This window comes from Nelusetta ayraudi, unplaced genomic scaffold, assembly GCF_046127955.1.
Source record: "Nelusetta ayraudi isolate G7.1 ecotype Tasmania unplaced genomic scaffold, CSIRO-AGI_Nayr_v1 ptg000058l, whole genome shotgun sequence".
NCBI classification, from domain to species: domain Eukaryota; kingdom Metazoa; phylum Chordata; class Actinopteri; order Tetraodontiformes; family Monacanthidae; genus Nelusetta; species Nelusetta ayraudi.
Genome location: NW_027466108.1, coordinates 1,758,858 through 1,786,641, shown reverse-complemented (window position 1 = coordinate 1,786,641; position 27,784 = coordinate 1,758,858). Strand labels below are relative to the sequence as shown.

Sequence of the window (27,784 nt, the reverse complement as noted above, 5' to 3'; positions counted from 1 at the left end):
TATGTGTGTGTGTGTGTGTGTATAAAATGATATGTATATACACGTATATACATACATATATATATATATATATGCTGAAGGCACATAAAAGTACATTTTGTTTGACATACTAACCACTTTGATAATATGTGTCTGACTTTCAGCGTGTTGCATGTAAATTTGGACTGATCGCAAATGGAACGCCGAAGAATAAGGTTGTAAATTTCAAAAAGAAATACTTGGTTGCCCCCTACTGGTTGTAGTGTGGCGTTGTAGTGTAAAGGAGGGAGGGGGTTGTGGGGGTATGCAGTCATACTTTGAAATTGCTCTCAGGAATCCCCTTTTAAACAACAAAGCATAGATGTTTATTAAAATGGCAATTGGAAAAAAAAACAAATGTAAAAATCCACGTTAACAAGAAACTATAAAACTATAGAAAAATAAAAGCAGACACTTTAGACAACCTCTTAGATGTTCTACTACATGTACAGAGTGAAAACATTACACACCATATTGAGAGAGTTCACTGCTAACTTGAAGGAAAAGGAACTATGGCTGTGCATCTTTAAAGCATCAACTCAACTGAGCAAAAGGCAAGCATTGCTTGTTGGTTTCCGTTTTGTCTTTGCTCTTTTTTTTAACAGTAGAGTGGTTAGAAGGCAACAAGGTACTACTCCTCTACAGGATCGCTCACTCGCTCGCTCTGTCTCTATCTCATATGTTCAGCCATGAAATCACACAGTCACATATCGGTGTGTATCCTCGCTCAGTGGGGGAGCCCTGCTCACATCCAGACAGCCTGTTCCTCAATGTAAAGCCTTAAACCTCATGGCTGGTAATATGACCTGTGCACATGTTTACTGCTCGCTACTCGCCGGGGTGCCACCTCTCCTTTGACACCCTGTAGCATTTTGGCAATATTGAAAAGACAATAAATGAGGCAGATGACAGGTAGCACATTCAATTCTGTTTGAAAAAAAAAAACAAAGGTGTTTTTGTATATCAGTGCTGCACATGTGACCGCACTTTAGGTGGCGTCACTGTGAAGCGATAAATTAAAAAAAAAAAGAAAAGAAAGGTCAAGGATCCAGTCCAAGTCCGAGTAGGAATCCATAAAAGGTGCTTAAAGTCTTGGGATGTACAGCTGCGCGACGATCGGAGGTTTTCCAGTCAAAGACTCAGGCCAGCTGTAGAGCTACACAGTGAGGACTGGTGGAATGCTAATGGCTTCGTGTCACAACTTGTTTTATAAAAAAAATTACCACTTTAGCCGGTTGAAACTGCATGTCGTCCACATTTAAAGCACGTCTGTGAAACTATTGAAACACGAGCTGAACATGGCTTGTCGGAGTTGGTTTGGCATCGAATCAGCCTCGCGGCTAAAACACCCAACCCCCCCAAATTTCATCTGTGATAAATTATTGTTCAATTTTCAAAGGCAATGGCATTTCCCTTTGACCTGAGCACATCAGATCCACTGCTTCAGACTAGCTTCTGAACAAATATGGCCTAATCGTCGGGGGAACTGCAGTTTATCACTAAAACATTCTCCTTGCCTTTGTGTACTGAATGCATTCATTCAGTTTTATTCCGACTGCACCATATCATTGGCTTGTAAATGTTTATGGCCACTTATTTCATGGTTGTTATTTCTGGACACAAGACTGAGTTGTTGTAAAGCTCCATTTGATCAGTTAGGCTGACAAGGCAAGTCGTGTCTTCAAAAAGGAAAGTGCATAGACTCGAAAGCCCCAAGTCATAGTTACTCACACACACAAACACACACAAAAAAAAAAACATACAACATGCACTCAGCACTCTCACAAACTGGCATCCTTACCAATTGTTAATAAATTAAAGGTTCAGCAGTTCACATTCAAAAGTTGGTTGCGTCTGTCTGTGTGTGTGTTGGTGTGCTGGTGTGCATGATTGTTTCGGGTAGGTAAGTTGTGTCATTCACATTTGTCATTGTGTTCCCGTGGCCCTCTCCAGGAGCTCCAGGTCTTTGCGTGTTTGAACCGCCGGTGGCGAACAACCGTACGCCTCGGCACCCAGGGGCAAGTAGCGCTCCTGCAGGCCCAGGAACTCGTCCTCCTGCCCCGACAGCAGTGAGACCCACGGAGGGGAGCTGGAGCCGCCCAGGAAGCCCCAGAATGCAACGCTCTCTGCAAAAGGAGCAACAGCAACAGCAGCAATCAGGACGTTGAGGAACAAAACAGCTCTGAACACAAGAGTTTCTGTTTATTTAGGTTTATTCCGAACCCCATTAGCCTTCGCCAAGCAGCGGCTACTCTTCCTGGGGTCGACGCACTTTCAATTTTACAATATGAACTTGACAATACAAACATATATATATAGAAAGAGTGTTGTGAAGAAGAACAGACTCACCCGCGCCAGTGAGGTCCGCGGCTTTCGCCATGCCAAGGGTGACCAGGTGTGGCGCTACACCCACCATGCCTTCGGGTTTCCCTCTTGTTGCCATGAGGACTATTGATCTGTTGAACAGATGCTTTTTGTAAAATGGCCGAACCTCTGCACAGTAGGAATTGTGCACAAAGCACTAAAAATAATTTGCATCACTTAAAATATCCACGTTGAAATGTGGAAGTGCGCTGTGAAGAGAGTCTCATGAGAAGCCCTAAAATAACCTGAATGTTTTGAAATACGTCTTGCCCGCCACACTGCGATACAGGAAGGATGTGAGTCAGTGGTGACTCAAGATTACTGATCTTGCAAACTTACTGAGGCAAAAACAAACAGAGGCCGTCAGGACTATCACAGCTCCTTTATCTGTCCTGTTCTGCTACGTACTCATCAACTGCACCCCAAAGGCTTCCTCCATTATTTACCAGCCTGACTCACCTCTTTGGTACACCGCTTTTCAGGTACTGCTCCATCTTGGCGTCCAACTTGCTGAAGAAGGTTTTCTTGGTGACTTTCCCAGAGCACGCGTCCACTGAGACCAGGAGGTAGCCGGACTGAGAGAAGTCCATGGTGATCCCGTTCACCTGGCACGTGATGGGAGCAACGCTAGGTAAACAAACAAGCAGACAAAGAGAAAAGCGCTCCAGATTGTTGCGGCGTGCTCACAGTGATAAAGGAGCTGTTGTCTCCTCGCAGCTGCTCTTTGCTGCAAAGGGACTTGACTTGTGTCTGGAGGTAGGAGGTCCACGGCTCACTGGAAAACACCAGCTGGGGGGGGGGGCAAAGCAAAGCGAGTCAGAGGCGGACTTGCCAATTTCGTCATCTGCGAGCGTGTCCCTCCTGGTCGCACCAACCTGTTTGGCACCGCAGCTGTTGCAAGGCTTCGTGCTCAGAGCTGGCATGGGCACCACGGCCGAGGGCGTCTTGGAGTACTTGGGGTAGGCCTTCGCTGAGCAGTTACAGACCTGTTTGGAGGACGTGGTGGCCATGACCTTCACCCTCTCGCAGCCTTTCACCGAACAGTAGCTGTGACCTTCGCGGCTGTGCCGGGCCCGCAAGTAGAACCACAGCAACCTGGGCGTGAAAAGGGGAGGGAGTCAGAGTTTCAGCAGAACATCTCAGGGAGGATGGAGAGAGAGAGAGGAGTGCGAGAGGAGGAGAAGCTGTAGTGTTCTCACCCAACTGCTCGGTCAAAGAAGTACTTCCTCTCCGTGGGCCTCTTGCCCAGCTCCGCCAGGGACGACACGGTGCCGTAGTCCGTGAGGTCGTCGAAGGTGTTGCTTTGCCTGTCGTTGATGTCCGCCATGATCTGGAACGTGGTGTCTGATGGGTAACAGAGTCCCAGCAGCACCCAGTCATCTCTGAGGGGGCGAAAAAAGAGAGAAAGAAAGGCTTTACCTCTCCTCTTTTTTTTTTTTTTTTTAACTCACAGCACCGTGGTGTCAGTAGCTGTGTTTCCATGACAGTTTTTCGCAAAATAAAAGCGATATTTCTTAAGATTTCGACAAAGTGCAATTGCGATTTGCAGGTGTTTCCATTGAATGGTGTGAAGCGCAAAAGTCGTAATTCTCGTAAATTCCCGCGGGACGACATTCTGCGAGAATTATGTTTACGTTTGTTTGCTGTCAAGAATGGTTGTAACATTTTTCTCTTTGATTGCTTGTAAAGAAAATATTCCGTCTCCTCCTCCGTCCAAACATAACGCGCCATTTTCACTTGAAGTGAACTGGTCACATGACCCCGTACATCACGTCCATTGACGTATAAATGCGAGAAAAAAAAAAGTGTTTCCATGACACTTTTGCGATATACCTCAATATCGATGCGTCTGAAAAACCACCTCATGAGAGAGTCAAAACCTTTTAGCCCTATTTGAGAGGTTTTTCGAAATTTAGTTTCTATTACAAATTTTTTATTGCGATATTTAGGTTTTGCGCAATTCTAACGCAGCTAACGCAACTAATTTGCTTCTGACTTCGATATTTACTTGTCAAAGTTGATGAGGGACAGGACAACTTCTCTGGGTGCGGGTCCGCTCCAGTGCAGGGTGTAGCTCTTGCTCATCATCAGGACAGGCTGGTATTGTTGAGAAGGCGCCCCCTGGCTGTTGATCCCCCTCAGCACCAGCGGAGAGTTTGGGTATTCGTCCCGACATATGGATAAAGTGAGGCTGGGGGCTCCCTGGGTCTGCACATACACCTGAGGGAGGCCAGGGGAGGTTCAGTCAGGGTGTGTGCGCTGCATGAGGAGTCTATCGACACTACAAGACAGAGGTGGAGACCTACCTGAGAGTAGCGGCCGCTGCAGATCACCCCGCTCCACTGGGGCATGCTGACGCAGCCGGGGTGCTGGATCAGAAGGTTGTCGGCTCTGCCGACGTAGGTGTCCGTGTAACCAGTCACTGAGCCATCCACGTCGTGAAAGATGGAGTTCTTGTCTCCATCAAGGTCGTTTTCTTCAAACCACTGGCCAGGGCGACCGAAGAATGCCCTCAGACCCACCTGAGAGAAGCCACACGTGAGGAAACTTGATCTCAAATCGAGCACAAAACACCTGTTCAATGATTCCGAGTGTGTGAGCAGAGTTGAAGTCCAGCTTTTTAAGTGATGGGAATAACAGGGTCTCTATCTATTGCACTGTAACAATTTCCTGGTATCTGAAGTCAACTGTTCTTTTTGAAATTCTTCATTTAAATGCTCCTCACTTTACAACCACAAGAGGGAACTATTGCTTAATAACGTACAACGGATGACCGTTTTCTCCTTGGATTAAGCCATTCAGACAACTTGTTGGGAAATTTAAAAACTTAAATCATTTTTTTCTAAAGTGAGCATGACAAACAGTTGATTAAGGCCCAATAGTTGTAGAGATGTCAGAACTGTCCTTTTTTTGTCATCTGTTTAAGAAAAGATATTTTAAAAAAATAATGAGTAGAATTAACTGCCTTATCTCTTACCACAACAACAACAACTCTACATATTGACGGCGCTCTGCTGAAACAGTCTATACAGAATAAATTTAAAAAAGAGTTACTGAATTTTTGTATTATCGTCCTGCATCAAATGAAAAGAGGTTTTGAACTCACAGTGGAGCAGAAGCTGAGTTGAGAGAGGTTGTTTCGTGGGGTGAGCTGCCAAGTGTTTTTCAGGTTGAATCCAACTGCACTGGTATAACGCTCGGGTGTTGGTATAAAGCCACGAAATGTACTCTGTGTGAGCTGCACTGGGCCGTCGTAGATCTGGAAACCTCGAATGGGAAATGTCCTACAGTGAAGTGGGGAAAGCAACACAGCATCATCAATGACAAAACATTGCACAGTGCAAAAAAAACAACGCACAGTGGTGAGTACAGAATAAAAAAAGATGGAGCACAACTGTAATAGACAAGCACAGGGTTAAGTCGTGGACCGGCTGGAACTTCAGGCATTCGAATAGTTCCAAGGACTGTTTATAAGCAGCCCTGGATCATCCGGATATGAGCTTTTGAGGGAGCAGGATATTAAATGTCTCCGACGATTAATGAAGAGACACCGATGCTTCCCCCCAAATTATAGTATGTAATAAGGAAGGAGCAAAATGTGTGCGTAAAGTAGAGCAGTATTAACTGCAACACACAGATGGAATTAAGATTATATTTTGACTGGCGCTGTCTTTTTATACTGCATATGTCCAGCAGGGGGAGTTGGACTGTCGTTCACACCTGAGCCCAGTGTTCCCGGTACTATAAAAGTAGACCTCACGAACTTATAATAAAGCACTCACTGTTGCACTCATGCACGCATGCAAACACATTACAATTTAGTGATTATCACACCTCACACTTTATTCTTTTTTTTATATATATATATATTGGATTTGGCTTCGTTAAAATAAATGATTGCTTTTGCTTTAACTTCTTGTGTCATCTCCAATTAGTTGTAGATGATCTGAGACAGGACAGGAGTGATAATATTTTCGATAGGTTTGCTTCTTACACTCTTATACTGGTCTTACAGCGTTACAAAGGTCACAAAAACAAGGGCAAAAAACCCTAAAACTCCTCTGTAATTACCATTTAGGAAACATTACTGACACGCAGCTATGAATAGATTGATCCGATTTAATACGCGCTCCGCGGGGCTGCTATTTTTCCTTCCCACAAAAGAAATCAGTATCAGCTGCTCGGGCATAAACAACAATGACAGCATACGAACTAAGAGGGCAGGCGGACACAGTGTGGAGAGGATGCCTGTAGGACGACTATAAAGTTGTACACAGTGGTGGCCGAGACCACAAACTGACATGCTGCAGCTAGAAAAAACAGCCTTTTTTTCGCCAGTTGTTTATGCTGCTGCGCTGTCACGTAACAGTGGGAGTGATTAGAGAGAGAGAAAACAGCAGAGACGACCGTTAGGGAAGCCTCAGGGCGACATAAAACTCAGAAATATGTTCTCATTAGGACTTTCCACTTAGTTAGACTCGACTTTATTGTCTGTGTGGTCTCTGCAAATGTCCTGGTAATGGGGTTCCAACTCTTATATCACGAGAGACTTAACACACTTTCTGTTGAGTCCAACATCGACTTTATTTATCAGCAGAAGCCAATTGGTGCTTTCTGGATCATTTCTGCAGTGCACGAAGGCAATAAGAGCAAAAGAAGGAAGAAAATGAGAGTTTGTGTTGGTGACTTGCTGCAAACCCTGTTTTTACAAAGTCTGCTCTGCTGTTGTGCTGCCTCAGTTATTTCACGAGGCAAGTCACAGCTTTTTTACAAGTCCTGCTTAGATCAGCTGTGAACGTCTCATGTGTCCTTTCCTCCCTAACTGGCGCGCTATTTCCAACACAGCTAAAAACCCCACCGCACTTCCCAGGGAGCCGTAATTCAATGTCATGTGTTGCCACAATCTCACCTGTTTCTGGGAAGCGTCCTCATCTTTGCATCGGCCCCTCCCAGGCCCCAGTATTTATTCTGGCCTGCGTTGGTGCCTCTGTTTCTGCTTTCGCCCACAAATAGCGACTGTGTCACCTCCTGGCTGGACCCCTCATCCTTTGGGTAGCTGCCGTCACTAGAAACAAATTGCAATCGTTGCTTTAGGAAAGCTTTTTTTTTTTTTTTTTTTTTTTTTTTTAAGACATTTCTTTCTTTATCCTGTTCCCACTGGCTACACAAAAATCATAGTATAATAATTGTTCCTGATGGTAAAAACGAAGACAGGAGTCTTAGAGAGGTAGAGAAATCTGAATAATGGAGATTTATTTTGAAAGTACAAACCTGGCAAAGGATAATCCCACTCCATTGTCAGCAAAGCTTTAAAAGAACAAAGACATTTGTTAATCCTCATGTGCAGCAGCCACTGAACCCATTTTTGAAAAAATATATTTTTCACACACACACGCACACAAATTATGAAATACAGTAGAGTATTCTGATGAACAATATATTTCTGAGGAGTTGCTGCTACTACCTGCCACTTCATTGTTTGTGAACACAGGCATAATTCCAGCGAAACATGAACTTTCCGTTACAAAAAAAGAACAACTGTTGCGAAGTGTCGTGGTCAGATTACACCCCCACCTTTCCTGACCCCCCCCCCCTCACACACACACACACACACACACACACACACACACACACACACACACACACACACACACACACACACACACACACACACACACACACACACACACACACACACACACATTTACATTTTTCTCAGAAAGCTCTAAAAATGTCCCGTATGATATATAAAGATGTCACAGCCATCATTTCCTCTTTCCAGTTGCGTCTCACCCGGAGTTCTGGATGATGATGTCACCTCCTCGTATCCACGCTCCCAAGTCGTTGTTCTTGAAGGCGATCAGCGTGTCGATGACAGCGGCCACCCGGGGCCGGTTAGGGTCGGCGTTCTCGTGTGGGCGAAATCTGACAAAACAAGGACGTTAGTTCTACCTTGACTGCAATGTTGAACAAAAACACACTTGTACGTACGTGGAGCTCATACAGGTCCAAGAACATAATTGTAGACACTTGCAGTAAAACATAACAGAGATTGCAAAAGGGCTGTGGCTGATAAATGCATTAGACACACATTTCATCAGACCTTAAACCGTCTTCAGAGACAATTTATCACCACATTAAGATTTTGAGGCCACGACTCTGCAGACCAGGAATGCACATAAAAAGTGTGTGCATGCAAAAAAAAAAAAAAAGACAATTCTGCCAAATTCAGAGATGATCTTTTTTCGTAAATTGCCAAAAAAAACTTTATCATCATCTCTTTCTCTGTACAAAAGCAAGAATAGATGGAAAATTCAATTAATTTAATACATTACATACTGTATGTTTAATATAGTTGTATTAAGAACTCAACTTTTACGCAAGTGTACAATCTTTAAATTCTAGGAAAATTGACACATTTTATAGAGGGTCGAAAAGTGAGGTCTATTGATGTTTACATTATTCATATAATAACAGCACATAGTGGCCTCATTGCCAAGATTTATAGCTATTTAGTCCACATTTTACCAGTTAAAATCCTCCCCCTCATCTTGACACACACACACACACACACACACACACACACACACACACACACACACACACACACACACACACACACACACACACACACACACACACACACACACACACACACACACACACACACACACACGCTGGGCCAGAAGTCTCAATGGACACGCAGGATTTTTTCCGTCCTGTTGAGGTCTGTGTTTGGGTAGGGAGCTGCAGAGAGGAAACTATCTGTGTGAGGACTTGTTTTCTCTGTCAACATGAACCTGACAGACCCTCTGCTAAAACGCACAGACACAGTACAAGTCCATCTACCTACCTATCCCAGTCAACGTGCACAACACCTAGATATAGCTATAAATAACTTCATTCACAAGCAATTATTGGCAGAGTTGTGAAAACTACATTTGCAAACCGCAGTGTTGACACAGTGTAACTTTATCCCCACGACGCACGCGATCACCACAAACATCCCAAAAGCAAACTGTTACAGAGTCAGCCGAGTCACGAAGCATCTATCTGGATTCACTAAAATGTCAAGATAATAATAAAAAAGATGGTGAAGTATTTTGCAATGAAACACGCTGGTACATACCTGGCACTGTTCTCCAGACAAAGATATTCTCGGGGGTCTGCAGCACTGGCGTTAGTGGTCTTCACTCCTTTATCAATGAACAGTCCTGCCTGGAAATAGTGTGACAAATAGAGTGTGACTGTGTGGAAAAGTAATGTTAGGTTTAACATCTACGCTAAAGAGGGCCATATGTCTTTTTTTTTATTAAATAAAAAAATAAAAAAATGAAAAGTTAGACCGGCCTCCACAACAAGATTAGTATAAGTCCATCCAGGACCAGCGGCTGTGAGAAATAAACACTGTAAATCCTGGACTGAGAGGAAAAAAATGGTGCAAAAAAAGAAATTCCTGGTGCTACTTTATAAGGGGAATATCCCAGCATGTTCCGCTACTGTTTATTTACATAATCCATTATATAGCAGATGGATATTTTTGTATGTTTAGCCAAATAATTATAAAAGTAAATTGAAGGTGTAACGAGGGTATATGTTTGCCCAGTGTGTATGGAAAGCTCCATCCTGAGGAGGCTGTGTGGTATAAGTGAGGTATAGTCTTAAACGTGGGGCTCCCTCCACTATAAGAGAGGCTGCTGTGGTCAGTGTGAACAAAGAGCTTACAGTTAACCTGCCGGACTTGTGTCACGACACAACAGAGGACTATTGTACAGGCTCACTTGAGTGTGTATGACCGTGGCACTTCATGGCAACTGTGCAAGAAATATGCATCATAAAAAAATAGAAATAAATAAATAAAAACCTCTCATGGAACTCTCATTTAATTTAATTTTAGAATTTTTGGTGGCAGCTCACAGACAAAACACATCACTTGACTGTGACATTTGTCTTTATTCATCTTGTTAATTCCTCTAGAGCTCTTTTTCACTCTCTGTCACTCCCAATGTAAAGCCAAGGAAACCTGGACACCCATTGGTCAGTTACCAGCACCCTGCAGAGTTGAGTGGCTTTTTTATGTTGCAGATTTCAAGCCTTTTTACAACATTTTAGCATTATACTTGCACAGGAAAATGTGCGCTAAGGTGGATCAGTTTTGTTGCACTCCCACAACTTTCACAAGAACTATTTCCCTTTTAATGATCAATGCTGAATTTCGCCAAAGATAAGCCTATCATCGTGCCGTGGAAAGTGTTTTTCTTTTCTTGACATGTCGCTGGGGACAGATCAGTGTTTAGACTGCAAGTGAGGTGCGGTAAAATGCGTACCAGGCCACCTTGGACAGCGTTTACAGTAATTACACAACAATACCCGCCGTTGGATGTTTACACTTGTGTGTTGCACTGCCCAATTATAATCAAAACTGGCAAACTGGCACTTGAGATCAGCTGTAAACAAGGTCCTCACGGGGCGAAGACAGAGGCAACACTGACGGGTTTTGGCAAAAAAATTTAAAAATAAAAAACTTGGAAAGTGGCTCCGAATGTGGTAGGAAAAGCAAACGCTGGCTTAAGCCGACGCTAGGTAACTGACGGAGGTAAGCACCTTAAAGTTGGAGTGAACGCGGTTGTTGTAAAAGATGCCGAGGGGAGTGAGCTCTGCCTTGGTCTCTGGTACCAGCCCGTGAGAGTCTCCGGTGGAGGAGCTGTGGAACACAAACCATATACCGGCATCCTGGAGCAGGAGAGAAGAGCAGAGAGATGAGGCGAAAAAGAAAAAGCAGCTCAGCAACAAGTCATCGGGCTTCAGACATAGAGCTGATGCATCAGAATGCTCAGGTTCTGCTCATGTCGACAATATCAACTACATACAGAATTTATATGGAAGCGCCAGAGCGTGTAATTTCACCACCTGGAGATACGAAGCCCCTACAAGTACTGTAAGCATTTGCTTGAGATATCAATGCCCCCTTCAGTCGACCTCTGCACACTGTGCACAGTCAAAATGAAAAATAGATAAGAGGCCCTCATCCGCTTATTACAATTTTTACGATATCAGCTGGCAAGCTTCTATAAACTTCTTTTATTGATGGATCACTTGAAAATCTTTAGTGTTCCTGGCGTAAAGCTACAAGGAACGCTAAAGCTCAAGGCAATATACTGCGGCTCATATGACAAGAACGGAGCCGGTTGTCTGGGTTATTTATTTTAATTAGCTATCGGACGGAGGCTGTTTTGCTGGCGTTATTACCTGCGAACCAGCAGCTGCGTTGCCGATGAGATGATTGTTGGGGTTGGCAATCCAGAATGTTGAGACTGCCCTGAAAATGACAAAGACGTTTACACAGAGACAAGCGGACGAGTGAAAAAGAAAGAAACAAGATAATTTTGACATAGCGGAGACGGTGACTAATGAGAAGACGGAGATCAAAATACCCTCAATAATCAACTTCTTCAACATAAATACTCCTCATGGACAGCTCTGCCAACACACACACACACACACACACACACACACACACACACACACACACACGGAAACAGACTGGTTTCTTTCCAGGGGGACTTTTCTTGTACTGTGATATGATGAGAAAACATCCCTTGGAGGGCGAAGGCTGTTATTCCAAGGATAAAACCACACAGCTAATATCTTCCCCAATCTCCCTCTCTCTCTCCCTCTCTCTCTTTCTGTCTCTCTCTCTCTTTGTATCTCTCACTCACACACACGACAGTATCTCTTCCACATAGACATGAAACCTCTGTCTCCTCTCAATAATGTCAGCTCTGTGTCAGCCTGAGGGTGATGGAGCTCACATCAGTCACTGAGAGAGGTTTTAAACTAGGACAGATTATTGTGCTGAGTTTTCATAGATAACGTTGGCACTCTACTTTGTATTGGCCCGTTTTTGAATGGGCAAGATTTTCACGATTTTCGTTGAGAGTGTCGCTTAATCGCGACAATATTACTTAGGTTCAACAGCTGTTGGACTTTTACAAATTCAGCGATAAAGCGGTAAAGTGAAAGGTTTGGCTTAAATATCCAATCCAATCCAATCCACTTTATTTATACAGCACGATTTAAATAAACACAAAGGTTACCAAAGTGCGGTACATTGAAATAGATATAATTAAAGACAGGATACGAAACATAGTACATAATAGATAAAAATTTCTGTGCACACAAAATCAACCACCTCAGCGGTGATAAAAGCCAAAGAAAAGAAGTGTTTTTTTAAGAAGAGATTTAAAATTGGACACTGAGGAGGCCTGTCTAATGTGCAGCGGCAGCAATGGCATTGGTATGTTAAATGGCTTTTTTTTCATAGGCAGACTTGAAAACAAATTGTAACGAGATATTTCCGTGATGCAGATACAGCAATATTTTCCCTTTTTAAACATTTTCATTTTTTCATTCATTTACACTGATTGTTGTGTTTTCCTGGTTTAATGAGAACAAAATTTGCCCGACCTATTTCAAAGTCTAGAAGTGCAGTCTGGATAGGTTTAGAGTACGTTGCCTGAGGGGCCGATGGCTATGGGGTATTGGGTATGAATAAAGAAAAATCAGATTCGGCCCAAGACAAAAGGGCCACTTTGGGGTTCAGGAGCTCAGGTTTCTCAAACTGGGACTGGACATGAAGAAACAGACTGCTGATTTGATTGCTTTGTGGTTATACCTTAAACTTGCAGAGCAGTTGGACTGCTTGGATTTCAACAATGAAACGGCACTCGTCCGTCCAACTCAACTGTTCATTTTTGCGTTCTTACTTGCACTCTGTGCTGGGTGCTGGAGTGTAGCCCTTGTAGACCTTGTCCCTGATGCTGGTGCAAAGGGTGTCGTTGCGGTCGGTGGGCAACAGAGTTCCAGGTCGGGTCAGGAGGCCGAGGTTGTGGTAGAAAACGTTACGCTGCTCAATGCCGTCCTCAAGGAAGAAGCAGTGGCCCAGAGTGTCATAGCCCACTGTGTTCTTCACCTGAGAGAGAAAAACAGAAGAAAAAATAAATAAATCTTCAGTGCGGCCCAAAAAAACTGCATATAGAGTTAAACATTTAAAATTCTCAAAAGGATTTTCAAGACCTATCAAACAAAGCCTTGTAAGAAAGAGTATTTGCCCAAACTACCTGGAATAATCAGCTGTCCAGACATAATTCCAGTGCTTGTGTTATCAACTGTTGTGACATGCGGACACGATAAACACATCCGATCCCAAAAACGATGTTCAACTTGACTCCTGTTTTGATGTAAACTAGATATGTTTTCAAATGAGGTTCTTCGGGCAAGAGGACTCGCTGCGGGAGAGCATTCACATGATCCCCGAGTCACACGCACCGCAGGAATAACACACAGAGTCAAACAATGTTATCCAAAACACTGACTATTCCATTTCCTCCATCCGGCAAGGAAGAACGTTTCCCATCCTACGGTCTCAAGGACACAAGTCACCCCCTTAACTTTTTTACGTCGGGAGGGAGTATACTTAGCTCACCCACACACTTTTGCAGCAAAAAAAAACAAAAAAAACATAAGAATTAGAGGAACAAGTTAACAAAATGGTGACAGCTGTACAGAAGGAGAATGAAACAGTTCAGTCAAATAGTTCTCATGAGTGAGAGCTTTGAGGCTCCAAACACACAGAACATGTTTAATGCTGCCTGCAGTGCGGCCACACACACACACACACGCACGCACGCACGCGCGCACGCGCACGCGCACGCACACGCACATGCACACGCACACGCACACGCACACGCGCACGCGCACGCACACGCGCACGCACACACACACACACACACACACCGTGCATAGAGGGGAACAGGCGTTACTCACCAGCAGTCCATTGGTGGCGTGGATGGTGAGGCAGCGGGAGAAGGAGTGGTGAATGGAAACTCCGTCCACATAGGTGGGCTCCGCGTAGCCGCCCCTCTTGTCAACGTCCCCGCACATGTGGAAGTGAAGAGGGTAGTGACCAGTCTCGCTCTGCTGGCCCATGTTCTTCAGCTCCACGTGGGACAGATGCACCGACGTGAAGTTCTTCACAATCTGTCCGTGGAGGACGGCAGAGGAAGAGAGTGTAAAAAAATCCAGAGTAAGTGAAGAACAGTAAGAGAACAGACTCCTTTAATGTTGCCGGACAAACATTAAGCTCATCTGGTTTAGAGTGAGTTTCTATGAACTTGATTGGCAGCGCATCGTGCTCCATTAACTCAGGTGACACTAGAACCCCTGGTGTTCCACTTGATGTAAGAGATATGAGTCAAAGAGGGATGAATTTAAAAACGAACACATGCTGCACGAAGGGACTTGCGGAACGAACAACGGCTCAACGCGAACGTCAACACAATAATGTAACACAAATCTGCTGCGTAATGCTTCCTAGGAGGTCTCATTGTGGGTCTGGCTCAATCTACGCAGTCTGGTTCCTGTTAGAGGGCTGTTGGCCAATCCTTGGAGCTTACTGTGACCCACATACACGCACAACCACACAGCAAGAATCCCATTTGATATGGCACGACGCTGACAACATTTGCTTCTATCGGGATCCATGGCATGACCAAGACAAAAGGAGGTAAAGATGCAATGTATGTGAGTGCAATGTGTGAGCTCTGATGCTGAGGGTGTTTGTTTATTTTAGGGCGCTAGATTAGCTTAGAGGAGGAATTGCAAAATAGCAAAAGCTGCATATTTGTCCAAAATAATCAGATTGGTTTGGGGAGGGAAGTCCTATTTTTCATAGAATATAGCAGCGTGAAATCAACTGTATGAAACAGAAAATCCCGACGGGAAGGACCCTTCAGTTGGAGGAGGGCAAATCACACACGAGGCTCTGCGGCTCTGCGTTATTCAACTGTCACATGCATCACGGAGTTTATATTAGCCAGAGGCACGCGGACAAACGCGACAACTCAAGAGAGCGCACCTTCACATGGCCTCCAAAGGTGTCGTGGCTGTAGAACTGGCACGTGTTTCCGTAGCAGGAGTTTTCCATTTCTCCATAGACGAGAACATTTCTGGAGAGCAGAGCCACCTCGGCGCGCATGTCCACCCCGTCGATGACCTCTCCGACGTGGCCGTACTGCGGCTTCCCTGGGCAGAGGAGAGAGAAATGTTTATGCGGCAGCGACGTCGACCATTTAGAGACAAAGCCAAAGAAAATCTGAGCAACTCTGAGCGACTACAGTTGGCCCGCGCGGCGCAACGACGCAGCTGATGACGGCAGAAAAGAACACTTGAGGGACTTTCGTTTTTTAAATAAAAATATCTAGGTTTCAAATTCTTGTATGGACTTTGGAGGGGTTGCACAATGCATACTGAGGCCCGCATTCACTCAAAATGAGGCTGAAAATTGACCTGAGATTCACTCAGGTTTCCACTGTGAAATCTCGGTCGTCCATCTCGCCAACTTCCAATAGACGGCGGATTCCAAAGCCAAACAGCTGCCGTGACGAATGAAAAGGCTCGAGGCAGGAGGGCAAACGTAGCGACTGCTCAAAGAACCACAGAGGACCAGGAAGGAGAAGCTGCAGCCGTTTGTCAACAACGGCTGTAGCGGCTAAAGGGGGTTAGCGCCAACGCTGCCAAAGTGGAGGATTTAAAAGAATGATTTTCACATTTCACAAAGGTCGCTTTTTACGTTTGAAAAGACAACATGAAAACTGTACTGAAGTATTTTCGCAAGAGATAACGTTGTTTTTGTTTCACCTAATAGCTCTTTTTTGCTAAGCATCACAGTTCAAACTGGTTGAGCATTAGCGCACAGCAAGAAATGTCAATGGTCCACTTGAATATGACAGAGGATTCGCCCAATGGCCTTCCAAGTTTTGTCTAAAGATTTTTTTATGCACAATTCAATCAATGAATATTACGAAAAAATGCTTTGGGAATATTTTGTCCTCAGAGGTATAAAACGAATTTCCACCTCAACCTTTTTCCTGTCAACCGCAGGAAACACGCTTGACAACACACTTGCCAAAAAACAGCCGCCACTCACAGCTGCAAACTGGCCCATGAGCAATGAGATTCACGTGGAACCTATCATAATAATAATCAGCAGCTCGCTGACAACGCAGAAGCTGCTACTGCCAGTGTAGCACGCTTGCCAATGCGAATGCGCTGACAGTGACGCAGCTGCCAACGCACATGCGTGCACACCCCCCCCAACACAGCGCTTGGTACAGGAAGGGAGTCGACCACTGTCCCACCGCTGAGGAATGAGATGTGGAAAGATATCTTACGGACAAATGGAGACAAACAAACGGTAAGAGAGCGCAATGAGATGAACAGAGAGGATTATACAGCACAGCGGGAGCACAGTTGATGTACGTTCACATCAAGGTTTTCAGGAAATCCCAACGACCTGATATAAAGCTCACAGCTGAACAGGGAATGATATTTCAGTGGTAATTAGCGACATTCCATGAAGAGTTCCCACAAGATCTTAGGTGTCGTCCTCTGCTGGAGCCACAAAGTCTTCCAGGAACTGTTCTGAAATGTTCATCGTGTTCATACTTCCCACATCACTTCCTTCCCTTTTTCATTTTTTTTTTTTGCTGCTCAACTCAAATAAAAACAACACACCAACCAGTCCCTATCTCCGACTTTAACTCAAGTAGGAATTTCACAAATCCAACATGAACTCTAACAAAACCTAAATTCGACCAGACCTTTTAAGCCAAAAAGTGAATGAAGTCATTGAAATTCTAATCTATCTTAATTTTATTTTATTTTATTTTTTTTTTTCATATTCTGCAATGACCACATCGACCTTGTTCCCCTTTCTCTTACCTTGTATCCGAACTTGTCTGCTGGTGCAGTGGGGGCAGGACAACAGGGTGAATTCCTCTGCCTGGTGCATGGAGTAGTCGGTGCTCGCCACCACAATCTGATCTCCAGGCTTCCAGCTCTGCTGCACTTCATCCTGCAGGTTCAGCACCACCTGGTCCACAGCATCCACCTCGAAGCCCGAGATGGGGAAACCTGGGGAACAGCAATTATTTTTTTGAAGACACGTGACGGCTAAGAAAAGACAACAGGGATGATGTATAGAAGCAATTTTCTTATATAATAAGGATTTTTGTCACTTATTATGACTGGTGAAAAATGCTTTTCCTCTTAAATACTCTTGCTTTGGACTGCTCTGCTGGTGGAAATGTTGCTCTAGAAACTGATCGGTGACATGCGAGTGAAGTCAGCACTCACACATAAGTTAAGACCCAGTCATTGTCATAATGGCACAGTCACAAAACCGTCAAGCACACATTCTGAGAATGTCTTTCATGTTCAGGTGGTGCTACCGAAGGATGTGAAAAACGCGAAGCTCTCACCTCGTCAACCTTTTCACACATTTTCAAACACTAAGGCAAAACCCGTTGCACATGCAGGCTCTTCTCTCACCATTCTTCCACTCGCTGTAGGCAGTGACGGCGAAACCGACGCCGTCCGCCGTGGTGAAGTTCCGTCTTGCCAGAGCTCTCCCCCCTGTGTCATGGTTCTCGTGTTCCCTGACGTCTTCTGAGCAGGACGAGTTGCCGCCGCCTATGACTGAGACCAGAGCCCACGCCTGCCTGGAGGGAGAGGGAGAGAAAGCCCGAGACGCAGAAAACAGTGAGGTCATGTGATTTTTTTTCAATCACTGAACTGTGACACACCTGCAGAGAACTGCAGGTTCTAAACTAAGCAAATAAATAAATAAATAAATAAATAAATATCCTTTATTGTCATTGCAACAGGCAGCTGCAACAAAATTGGTTGGGCTTTCCCCCCATAGTGCAATGAAAAGGAAGAAAGTAAGTCAAGTACAATCAATGATTTTTACAATTTGAAATTTAGAATGTGTGGCAAAGGAGCTAGCGCACTGCTAACACAGAATCCACTGTGTGAAATGAGTAATGTTGTGACATTTTGATAAAGTTGGATAAATTTTGAAGTGTCAATGTAGAAAGTTTTCACTTTCAGCAGCAGCAGCAGCAATAAATGAAGGCACGGTGAAAAAGAAGCAGACAACTGGATATCACAGTGAATACCATATTGTTAAACTCCAATAAATGGATTAAAGTGACTCAGGGGATTTTTATGATGAAAACAGGGCCTTTCAAGAAGTCTTGCAGGGATTACAAGAATAATGACTGCAGCCTGCACCTGCTACGGTCAAAAGCTTTCATCCGCTAATCGCTTCCAGCTATATATTTTTGTTCCAAGCTATTCCCGTTGTGCTTCATTGTGAATCATCTTACGGATCAGGAATGCAGAAGAAGAAATAATACGAAATGGTTTTTTTTTAAGGGTTGAACTCATTCGCGTTAAGTAGTTTGAGGGTGTGGATAGTGAAGAGGAATGAGTGTTTGAGGGTGTAGGCCAGCCGTGACCTAAATCAAACCATAATAATTCACTTACGGCCTCAGAATGAGCAAAACTGGCTTCTAACGTGATAAAAATGAGTCTTTAAACTTTCAGATAAAGAAAAATAACATTGGTGAAAACTGACTGGTGAGAGATGTAACCTCTCCGGAAGTTCATTTTGATAAATTCCTATTTACTGCTCCCCAGTAAACCCTCAGCTAACACCCTTGGACCACAGCCATGGCGAATCAACATTGTTTACACTCAAATCTTCCAGCGTGGAAGCAGCAGCTAAGTCACGACGCTTGGCTCTGACAAGCCTCTCAGGTAATATCTGTTTTCACGCATAGTTTGTTGCTCTCTCAGGCTCAATCACCAGCTAAATATTTCCTTTCCGAGGTCAAAGAGCCCCAAGCTGTGCGTCACTTCGCACCCTCGTGACCCACACGCAGGGTTCATGCGGGGATGATCTCTGCTCCGTCACTGACGGCGTGATGTACAAAAAATAAAATACAAAGATTTTCCTTTTCCTATCCTAAGCGAGAGTGAACACAACAAACCAAACAAAAGAAAAATGCAACAGACGCCTTGTTTTATACGATCCTTTTGCAACATCCTTGATTTTAGTGCCATCAGCATTTTAACGGCCGCATTGTTTAAGCGGAAATAGGGAAAGCGCAGAGGCCGCAGGGCAGCTCGCGAGGGGACCAACATTAACACCGTGTTTACGTGCGCTGGGAGGGGAAGATTAAAGGCAAAAGGGGTCAAGAGGCACGAGGCAACGCACTCGCGTGTCCGCGCCAGGAAGGACGCTGGGCGCCAACCGACGCAGAGTTGTGAGGGTTCATCCGCTGATTTGGTTCCTCGTCGCTTTAAAGGCAACAAGAAGGCTGGAAAAATATTGCCACATATTCCTGAGTTATCCGTGGTCATTTCGTAATAAAATGCAAATGAATGCACGTTCTGGATTTATCCAGTACAGCATGAAAATCACTTGCATCATGAGACTGAGACCATGAGAATCAGTCGGGCCAGAAAACGGTGCGACTTTAACTCGACCCACCGTCTCATAAACATGTGTCACGATGTGGTGAGCACTTCCACGGAAAGCAACATTAAAATCTGACCCTGGAAAAAAAAAAAGAAAAAAAAAAAAGAGGTTGACAGTATGTATGCACCGCACAGACGTCTCGTTACACACGCGGGGCTCTTTTGTTCGGTCCGTTTAGACAACTCTTCTGCAGATTTTGGGGGAGGTCGTCCGAAGACTGTGCTGACTTGGCACCTACCCCCACATGAGAAACATGACACTGGAGAGTCTGGACTACCACTTGGCTCCCCAGCCGAGCGACACAGAACTAGGGCAAGCTGCAAAGTCAAAGTGAGCAGCAGCTACGCGTGGACAAGCTCGCGCACGCGTGCCTGCTCGTATCGAAATCTGATTTCTGGAGAGCCAAATCCCACTTGAACTTAAAACCTATTTACTTAAACATGACAAGCATAAAGAAAGCTTGCACATGTGCGAACATTACATCAAACCTTCCCACTCGTCCGATGAAATCTCCCAAATGTTACGTTTTGCATGGATTCTGTTCTCTCTTTGGCCATGAACCTATTTTCCAAAATGTGCTTCCTTTTCTGGCAGGGCTCGACATGGCGGAAACAGGAAGGAACGATTGGGGAAAATAAACTCAAGGGAACCAATATTAAAGAGATGGAGAAATTAGATTTTTCCAGGAGAGATGGAACCTGTGCAAATTCCCCCTGTGCCGCTCCAAGTGTTGAAGCTTGAGGTTTGGGAGTTTCACATCAGGGCATGCAAAGAAAGAAATGACATTAATTATCAAGGCCTGGAGACCAAGATGAAACGGGTTGCACTCCCTCAGACTGCCCTGGCAGCCCACCATGGACAACCAATACAAACCCTCAAACAGCTGGAAAAACATGAAACACGAAATACCAAAGAAAACCTAACACACTAGTTCAAGGCTTTTTTGTAGGAGTATTTTTTTCACAACTACAACAGCACTTAAAGGCCTTATATGCAACTTTTAATTGGAAGTACTTTCTTTAAACGGAACAAAATAAGCATGTGGATGTTTTAGTTCGATAAAGTCAGTGGCGGTTGGCTGGTAAAAGACATTTTACACTTGATTTAAATGAGGGACGGGTTGTAAGAAGGCGGCAATATTCCTCCACTGCCATGTTCCCCAACATTGGTCTGCTTAGGTTGTTTAAAGAGATCAAGTGGGGCGTCACAAGATAGGAACTGACATCAAGACTGCATGTCACTTTGGCTTAAAGCCTCAATTGTACATTTCAAATAGTGAAAAACAGGGGTGGGGGGGAATCGGTGGCATTTTAACAGATCAACCAGCTGAGTTGCCTGGTGATGGAGTGGCCACACTGAGACTGGGAGGCAGTGGCTTTGATTTACTGCCACAGTCACAGCAAAGACTATGAAAGTGGGTCCAATTGACTCCCTGCTTGGCACTCAGCTTCAAGGGCTGAACTTGGAGCTTTAGATCACCCAATGGTTTCGGAGTCCTAACCCTCACTGGGACAAATTTCCCATCCTCTGGAAAGTGACAAGTGAGATTTGTCAGCTTTAACTTTGATCCATTTAGTCAAATAAACACAGCTGCTTATATGTGCGGCAATTCTTAAATTGCCGCATTATTTACCTGTATTTGAGATCATGGACAAAGCTGCTGCCAAGCCTCTCCTCAATGGCCATCTTGGTCTCATCCAGGAGGCTCTTGACAGCCGAGTCTCCCACGGCCAGAGTGACGACGCGGCCTGGCGGCAGGGAGTACAGCAGCTGGGTCAGCCTCCGACTGTCGTTAGGTAGCTTGTGCGTGTCGTAGCGCTCGGAGAAGAGCACGGCGGCCGTGTCCTGGTCCACCACGCGCAGGTTGATGCCTCGGCTGAAGTTCCTCTGGAAGAAGTAGCCGCCGGTGGCCAGGCCTGAGACTGGGACGCTTCTGGTCAGCAGAGACCAGGAGACTCTCTCTGCACCGTGCAGCTCCAGGGTCCCTCCCCCCATGACGCCCATGAACTTGCGGCCGAATCCGGACACCTGTGGGACGGCTTTGTCGTCAGAGCGGCCCACCAGGGCCACGGCAGCGTGGGAGCGGTAGCGACACTTGGGAGAACCGACGTGCAGGGCTGCACCATCTTCGATGAGGATGTGATGCGTTCTTAAGGTGATGTTTTTGGAGCCATCCGCACTGTCTGCAAATACCACTTGACCTGAAAATAAATTTAAACAAAGGAAAATCCATTAGTTTTTGGGTTTTTTTAAACAAAAAAGACAGGTTGCACAGAAATGATCATTATGTGGAGAAGGGGCAAGATTAAATAAGATAATGCTTCTTCCTAATCCTTTTCAAACATGTTACGTTGACATTATTTGTATTTGTTCTTGACTGATTTAAGCATTTTTTTCTTCACATTTGTTGGACTAACACATATGAAACAAAGCATTCATTCATTTATTCATTCAACTTGGTCAATACCATTCAAATCAACTGTATTGTTTATCTACTTTAAAGTGGTCATTAAAGCTAGCTGGATTTGTTATGCACGTGGTTTAAAGGTAACGTGGATGAATGTGGCTATAAAGTGACCAAAGCGACACAGTCCAATATCAGGCTGACAGCATACACAAGGTCAATGACAATGGGACATCCTTCCCATTCCCAACTGGTTGATACAAAAGTTCTGTGAGTTGCTTTAAATATGTTTTACCACTCTATCACCTTTTTGAAGTCAAGAACTGCAGAACCCATCGTGGAGTTTGACGTGCTTACCTCCCGACTGAATGGTTAACGAGAGGAAGGTAGCAGAAGACTCCAATCTAAACAACTGTCCCGTCCTGACGACCACCGCCTTCTGTGGTTGATGGCCTGGGTTCCAGCTGCTGAGGGATGGATTGTGATCCGGGCAATTCTCTGCGTTTCACAAGAACCAGTGGCAAATCACAGTCACACACAAAGATCAAGCTTTTTTTCATTCAGTGAGGACTTGAAAATACCAACCATCTAAAACGTTTCCACTTTTGAGACTGAAGACGAGGATGAGGGTGAGGAAGAAAGCCGCAGTCGATATTCCGAAGCAGATGAAAGTGTTCTTTCTCTGCTGATGGCTCTGAGCGCGTTCACGACGTTGGTTCTCCTCCGACACGCTGAACGTGGCCCGCCGTGGCGGCGGGATGCCGTAGGGTTTTATAGGGGGAGGTGGTGGCGCTTTGGCAGGTGGAGGCAAGCGCACTGGGGCTCCCCGATCGGGGACGTAGCCCGGAGATCTCTGGTGGTTGGTGTGTGACGAAGCCACAAAGACAGGCAAGCGGCCGGGGCCATCACTTGTCGGCATGGTATATGCGTCTGCTACCTGAGGGGGGGACAGTAAAGAGGGCGAGGGACAGTTAAAACAAAATAACGGGGGGGATTTATTGAGGATGTTCGAGAGTCTGGTAACAACATACGGTTTGGTGAGATATAATATCCAATGTTATATATGCTAACACCCAATGTGGAAATAACAACATATGATTTCTTGCTTTTAGAATTAGGTCGTTTTCAAATTTGACTTTCGTTTTTTTGGGGCAGTAACTGACTAAATTATTAGGGCTGAAGCATTTGTATTAGGGATGCAAATAATCAATTAATTTATTAATCATTAGCTGAATGACCTTATCGATCGAATAACAAATTAATTGATAAGCAGCGATTTTTCCTGAGAACGTAAATTTCACAATGAAAAATGTGTAAGGAATACATTATGTAACCCTTAAATGTTGAGGGTCCATTGTGATAAATTTTTACATTAGAGAACAGAAAAAGCAACCCTAAACATTTATCCTGTGACTTTAAGTTGACTTCATTTGACTGACATTTCAACTTTTTTTTTTTTAAAGCTGTTTGAAAGTAACTTGTTCTAGGTATACAGGCATACACCACACCATTTAACAAAAAAAAATCTATTAATTGCGACTAACTTAATTTAATCGATTAAAAACTTAACCGACAACTAATCGATAATCGATTAATTGTTAACATCCCTAATTTGTATTCCTTTGAAATGGCCCTTCACTCCTAAGCACACTGTGTGATGTTTGGGTCAACAAGAAAAGGAGCAGGAGAAGACATAAAATAAAAATGAGTTAATGAAAAGAAGGTCAGAGAGGAGAGGTCAAAGGGGAGGAAGTGGACAGTAAAAGAGAACATAAAAGGCTTAGAGCTGCGGGAGGTGAAGGAGCTGAACTAAAAGAGGTTAAGGAGGTTGGTTCTTAAATGGGCAAAAACACTCGGAGCATCTCACCGGTGCTAAGGATTCTGGATCGCTCCTCAAAAACTGCCCACATATATAATGCTTATCCCGCAGCTGTCGACACTGAGTGAGACTGGTTGCTTCGTCCACAGTAAAGAGCAAACTCGTGAATAATGGATGGCAACATTCCTGCGACTGTGTCAACACGGCCTTAACAGATGGCACCAATTACAGTAGGGAAGGAGGGAGCGATCCACAGTGATTCTGGGCTACCTTAGTTCACACAACTGCTGAAGGCAAAACCCAAAGAGAGCGAAGGCTATGAGCGTGCGCACACACACACGCCACACACACCCATAGGTCATATGGGCACACGGCTGCATACACAAACACATGGGGCAAGGGGAAATGACACAGCAGAAAAAGGGGCTTCAGCAGCACTTCTCGACATGTAAAAACAGCCTGAGCGGATGCGATGACGTCACAACCTGCAGCCTTCCACAGGATCCGGTAAATGACAGGTGGCGTGTCAACTGGAAGGGGAAGTGTCAGTATGTCAGTTTGGATTCTTATGTTCAAGAGGGTTGGGGGTGCCTCTTAACAAGAGCAAACGTTTCCACAGTTAAAGTTAAAGCACTAAGAGTGAGTCCAAATATTCTTCTTTTCCCATGTTGCCTTTGGTCAAGCGTTCATAACATAAGTTAGAGCTCCAGAGGGAGAAGTATTTCCAGTGATAATCAGTGTTGCTATGCTTTTGATTGGCACCTCTTTGTATTGAGAGGAAAGTTCAGCCAAATTGTATTATTCATCAAGTGAGTCAATATAGTAGCGCCAAGTTAGCACACCAGATATGCCTGTCAGGTCTGTTTCTCTTTACATCTCGCCACATTAAAGCTGTAATTTGAATGATTTATGACCATTTATTCAAAGAAAAGCTTTTATAAAAAACAATATGACATCCAAAAAACTTTGATGAATGAAAAAGAAAAGTGCTTCCGAGGGATCGTGCAACTTGAAAAAGGAGTATTTCATGGACTTTGTCTCCAGCCAAACAGCTGATAATAAAATCAAAACCGCAGCCGACCCACAAAGCCACTCTTTCCAATGGAAACAATCACTGCGCTAACGCAAACAAACGTTTCAACGCGCGCACATAGACTGGACCGTAACAACTCACCACCAATACTCGCCCAATCAAGAATTGTCCTGCCAGGAAATATTAGTCATCATTTAGGTAGCGAGCACAATAAACCTCTTCATGGCAAAGCCGCGTACAATCAAGAACTCATTAAGGTCTCAAGCGGATGTCAAATTGGCTCTCAGGTTGATGTGAGTTAATTCAAGTTCTCATCACGGTGTCTGTGAACTAGTCCCTGTGAGAGAGTAACACAGCCTGGCGCAGACATGCTTTGTGATTCTCGCAGTCTGAATCCAGCATCAGACGGTCTTAGTTGAGAACCCGGTGATGGGGCTGCACCCCTGGGGCGTCAGTCTTTATAACCCCCATCTTTCCTCACATTCTTCTCCATAAAAGGAGCCAAGCAGCCACTTCATCTGACTGACCTGAGGGTAAAAAAAAAACTGACTGACTGACTGACTGACCTCTGGGCTTTTACGCCTGACAAATACACGGGAACATACACTCATCACGGGGCTGCAAACCCTCCGGTGGATTATCTCCCAGCCTCGTTTGTCTCCACCTCACATTTTCCCCAAATTTCACAAATACTGAACATCAAACACATGTGGGAGCGAGAGCCCGGTCCAAGCGGGGCAGACCATTGACACATTCCCCGGCTGTCGAGTCACCCCGGGGCCACGGAGAGAGACGCTGGCCGCGACTCAAACAGTGAGCCACGCGTGTCCTGCGTTGACCGTATCAAAACAACTGTGTCTCATCGCAGCAGTGCGCAGCCGGTGTCGGCGGAGGGAAGCCCTTGTGGAAAGAGAGCTCTGGTTGACACCAGGGGCTTGTGAGTTGAGATGATTTACAGCAGGCAATGGGCAAACGACGGCCCGGGTGCCATGTGAGGCCCATTAAGATTGTTAATCCGGCCCACCCAACTTGAAGACATGATATTAATAGTAAGCGAGTAATAAAATAGCTGTATTTCGAGAGTCATTTCAATAAAGAGCTAAATACTGTGGGTCTCCAAAGACACACATTTTGTTGTAACACGAAGTTCATTTTCAATAGACATTAAAGCACTTGTTTTCTCCATACCCCATATATTGTTTCCTCCTAGGTGGCTCACCAAAACACTCCATCCATCTGCTCCTGCTTACAGCCCCCTCTGTCAAATCTTAGAAGCCATTGTGGCCCACCAGTCAAAAAGTTTGCCCACGACCTGATTTATAGGCTTGTTTATGCCAAGGTGACTCCTTTAACACCAAAAACCACTTGGTAACATCAGCTTATTTACAAAGGGGCACCGGATCATTTAACCCATTAACGAGACACGGCTACAAAAAGGTGCAAGTTACACACCAAGTTAAGTTTGTGATAGTGTGTGTGTGTGTGTGTGTGTGTGTGTGTGTGTGTGTGTGTGTGTGTGTGTGTGTTAATGTTCCTTTGTCCGCTTTACCCTTTTCTAGTCCCAAAGACAGCTAATGCATAAATGAGACACGTAGCGACACGTAAACTTTCAACTGTAAACATTCGCCGGACACACTCACTATTCTATGGCAAGCGAAGCATCGTGTGGTCCATACAGTACATGAACGGGCGGCAGTAAGAGAAGGCAGGACACATGAACCCCACTTCGCCGGTGAGTGGCGTATCACCCCCCGCGGTTGACAGGCTCACACAATGAAGAGGCTTCGGCCGGGCGGAGGGTTCGGGCGGGCGGAGGGTTCGGGCTCGTACCGTGGCTGAGACTGTCCTGCTCCTCTCCCGCTACTGTCCATGCGCTCCACCGCCGCGCCGTTTCAAACCGCTGCCCCCCGGTGCCGCTGCTGCTGGGGACGCGTGTAGGACTCTCCGCCGGAACTATTTTACTTTACGGGTCCCCTTGTTATATACTTTTCCTTCACATGGTGTGTGTTTTTTTCCTGCTGGTGGGCTGTCGTCGATCCGTCGGTCAGCCCTCCGTCCCACGGAGAAGAAAGCAGGCGCGGCTTGAAAATGAGGAAGTCGTGAGGCGTTCAAGGACCCCTAGAAAAAAAATATGACTGAATCGTAAAAGTGAACGCTCAAGACGCTAGCGTGGTGATCTGCGCTGACCACATACAAAAACGATGTTTAAGGAGAAGAAAAATATTACCTTTACATCCAGACTAAGAACACTTGAGACAATCTCCTCATACTGGAACTGTTGTTTTTTTTGTGTGTGTGTTTTTTTTTTTTTTACATATAATTTTCCTGTAACTATTGACTTTAAATTGCTGTAATTTTTCAGTTTTGCTGCCTCTTGGCCAGGACTCCCTTGGAAAAGAGGTTTTTCATCTCAATAGGACTTTCCTCGTAAAAAAAAAAAAAATAAAGGTTAAATAAAACTAAAAATTTCACACCAAACGATCAATATTTCTCGGCGCCAATTTATTATCCAGGGCTAGTCTTCATGAAATGTTAACCAGCTTCCACTGGTTAACTTTTCCTCCGGGTTCTTAACAGGATTCCTCAGGAGTTAGTGGGTGCATGCAAAGAAAGAACCCAAACAAGCATTAACGCTAATTTTTTTTTTTTTTTTTTAAATAATTTAGAATTGGCGGAAACAGTAACCGGCGCGGGTCATCACACTCCTCTGCGTTAAAAAAAATCAAGAAGGTGTGTAATGGGGGTTTTCCGTATTACACT

The 27,784-nt window shown here is 44.7% G+C and overlaps 2 protein-coding genes across 2 annotated transcripts in view; one reads left to right on the top strand and one right to left on the bottom strand.

Moving 5' to 3' along the window:
* The window catches only part of LOC142896948 (nuclear factor 7, ovary-like), a 177,206-nt gene extending 161,258 nt beyond the window's left edge, over positions 1-15,948 (top strand). The window contains exon 2 of the mRNA XM_076038917.1: positions 15,938-15,948. The gene's annotated coding sequence lies outside the window, so the exon portion shown is untranslated. The remainder of the gene's footprint in view (positions 1-15,937) is intronic.
* On the bottom strand, positions 1,234-27,101 carry cemip2 (cell migration inducing hyaluronidase 2). Its single transcript, XM_076038916.1, has 24 exons — positions 26,855-27,101; positions 22,758-23,109; positions 22,530-22,670; positions 21,402-21,969; positions 17,773-17,942; positions 17,164-17,355; positions 15,299-15,465; positions 14,209-14,421; positions 13,149-13,354; positions 11,632-11,701; positions 10,987-11,115; positions 9,512-9,600; positions 8,176-8,307; positions 7,654-7,689; positions 7,292-7,447; positions 5,489-5,666; positions 4,689-4,904; positions 4,391-4,602; positions 3,582-3,764; positions 3,258-3,477; positions 3,070-3,171; positions 2,842-2,987; positions 2,368-2,474; positions 1,234-2,144 (listed from the first exon to the last, which is right to left on the bottom strand). The coding sequence occupies exons 2-24, from the start codon at positions 23,089-23,091 to the stop codon at positions 1,945-1,947; spliced, it is 4,167 nt and encodes a 1,388-aa protein (XP_075895031.1). The 5' UTR covers positions 23,092-23,109; positions 26,855-27,101; the 3' UTR covers positions 1,234-1,944.
* Positions 27,102-27,784: the final 683 nt, after the last annotated feature.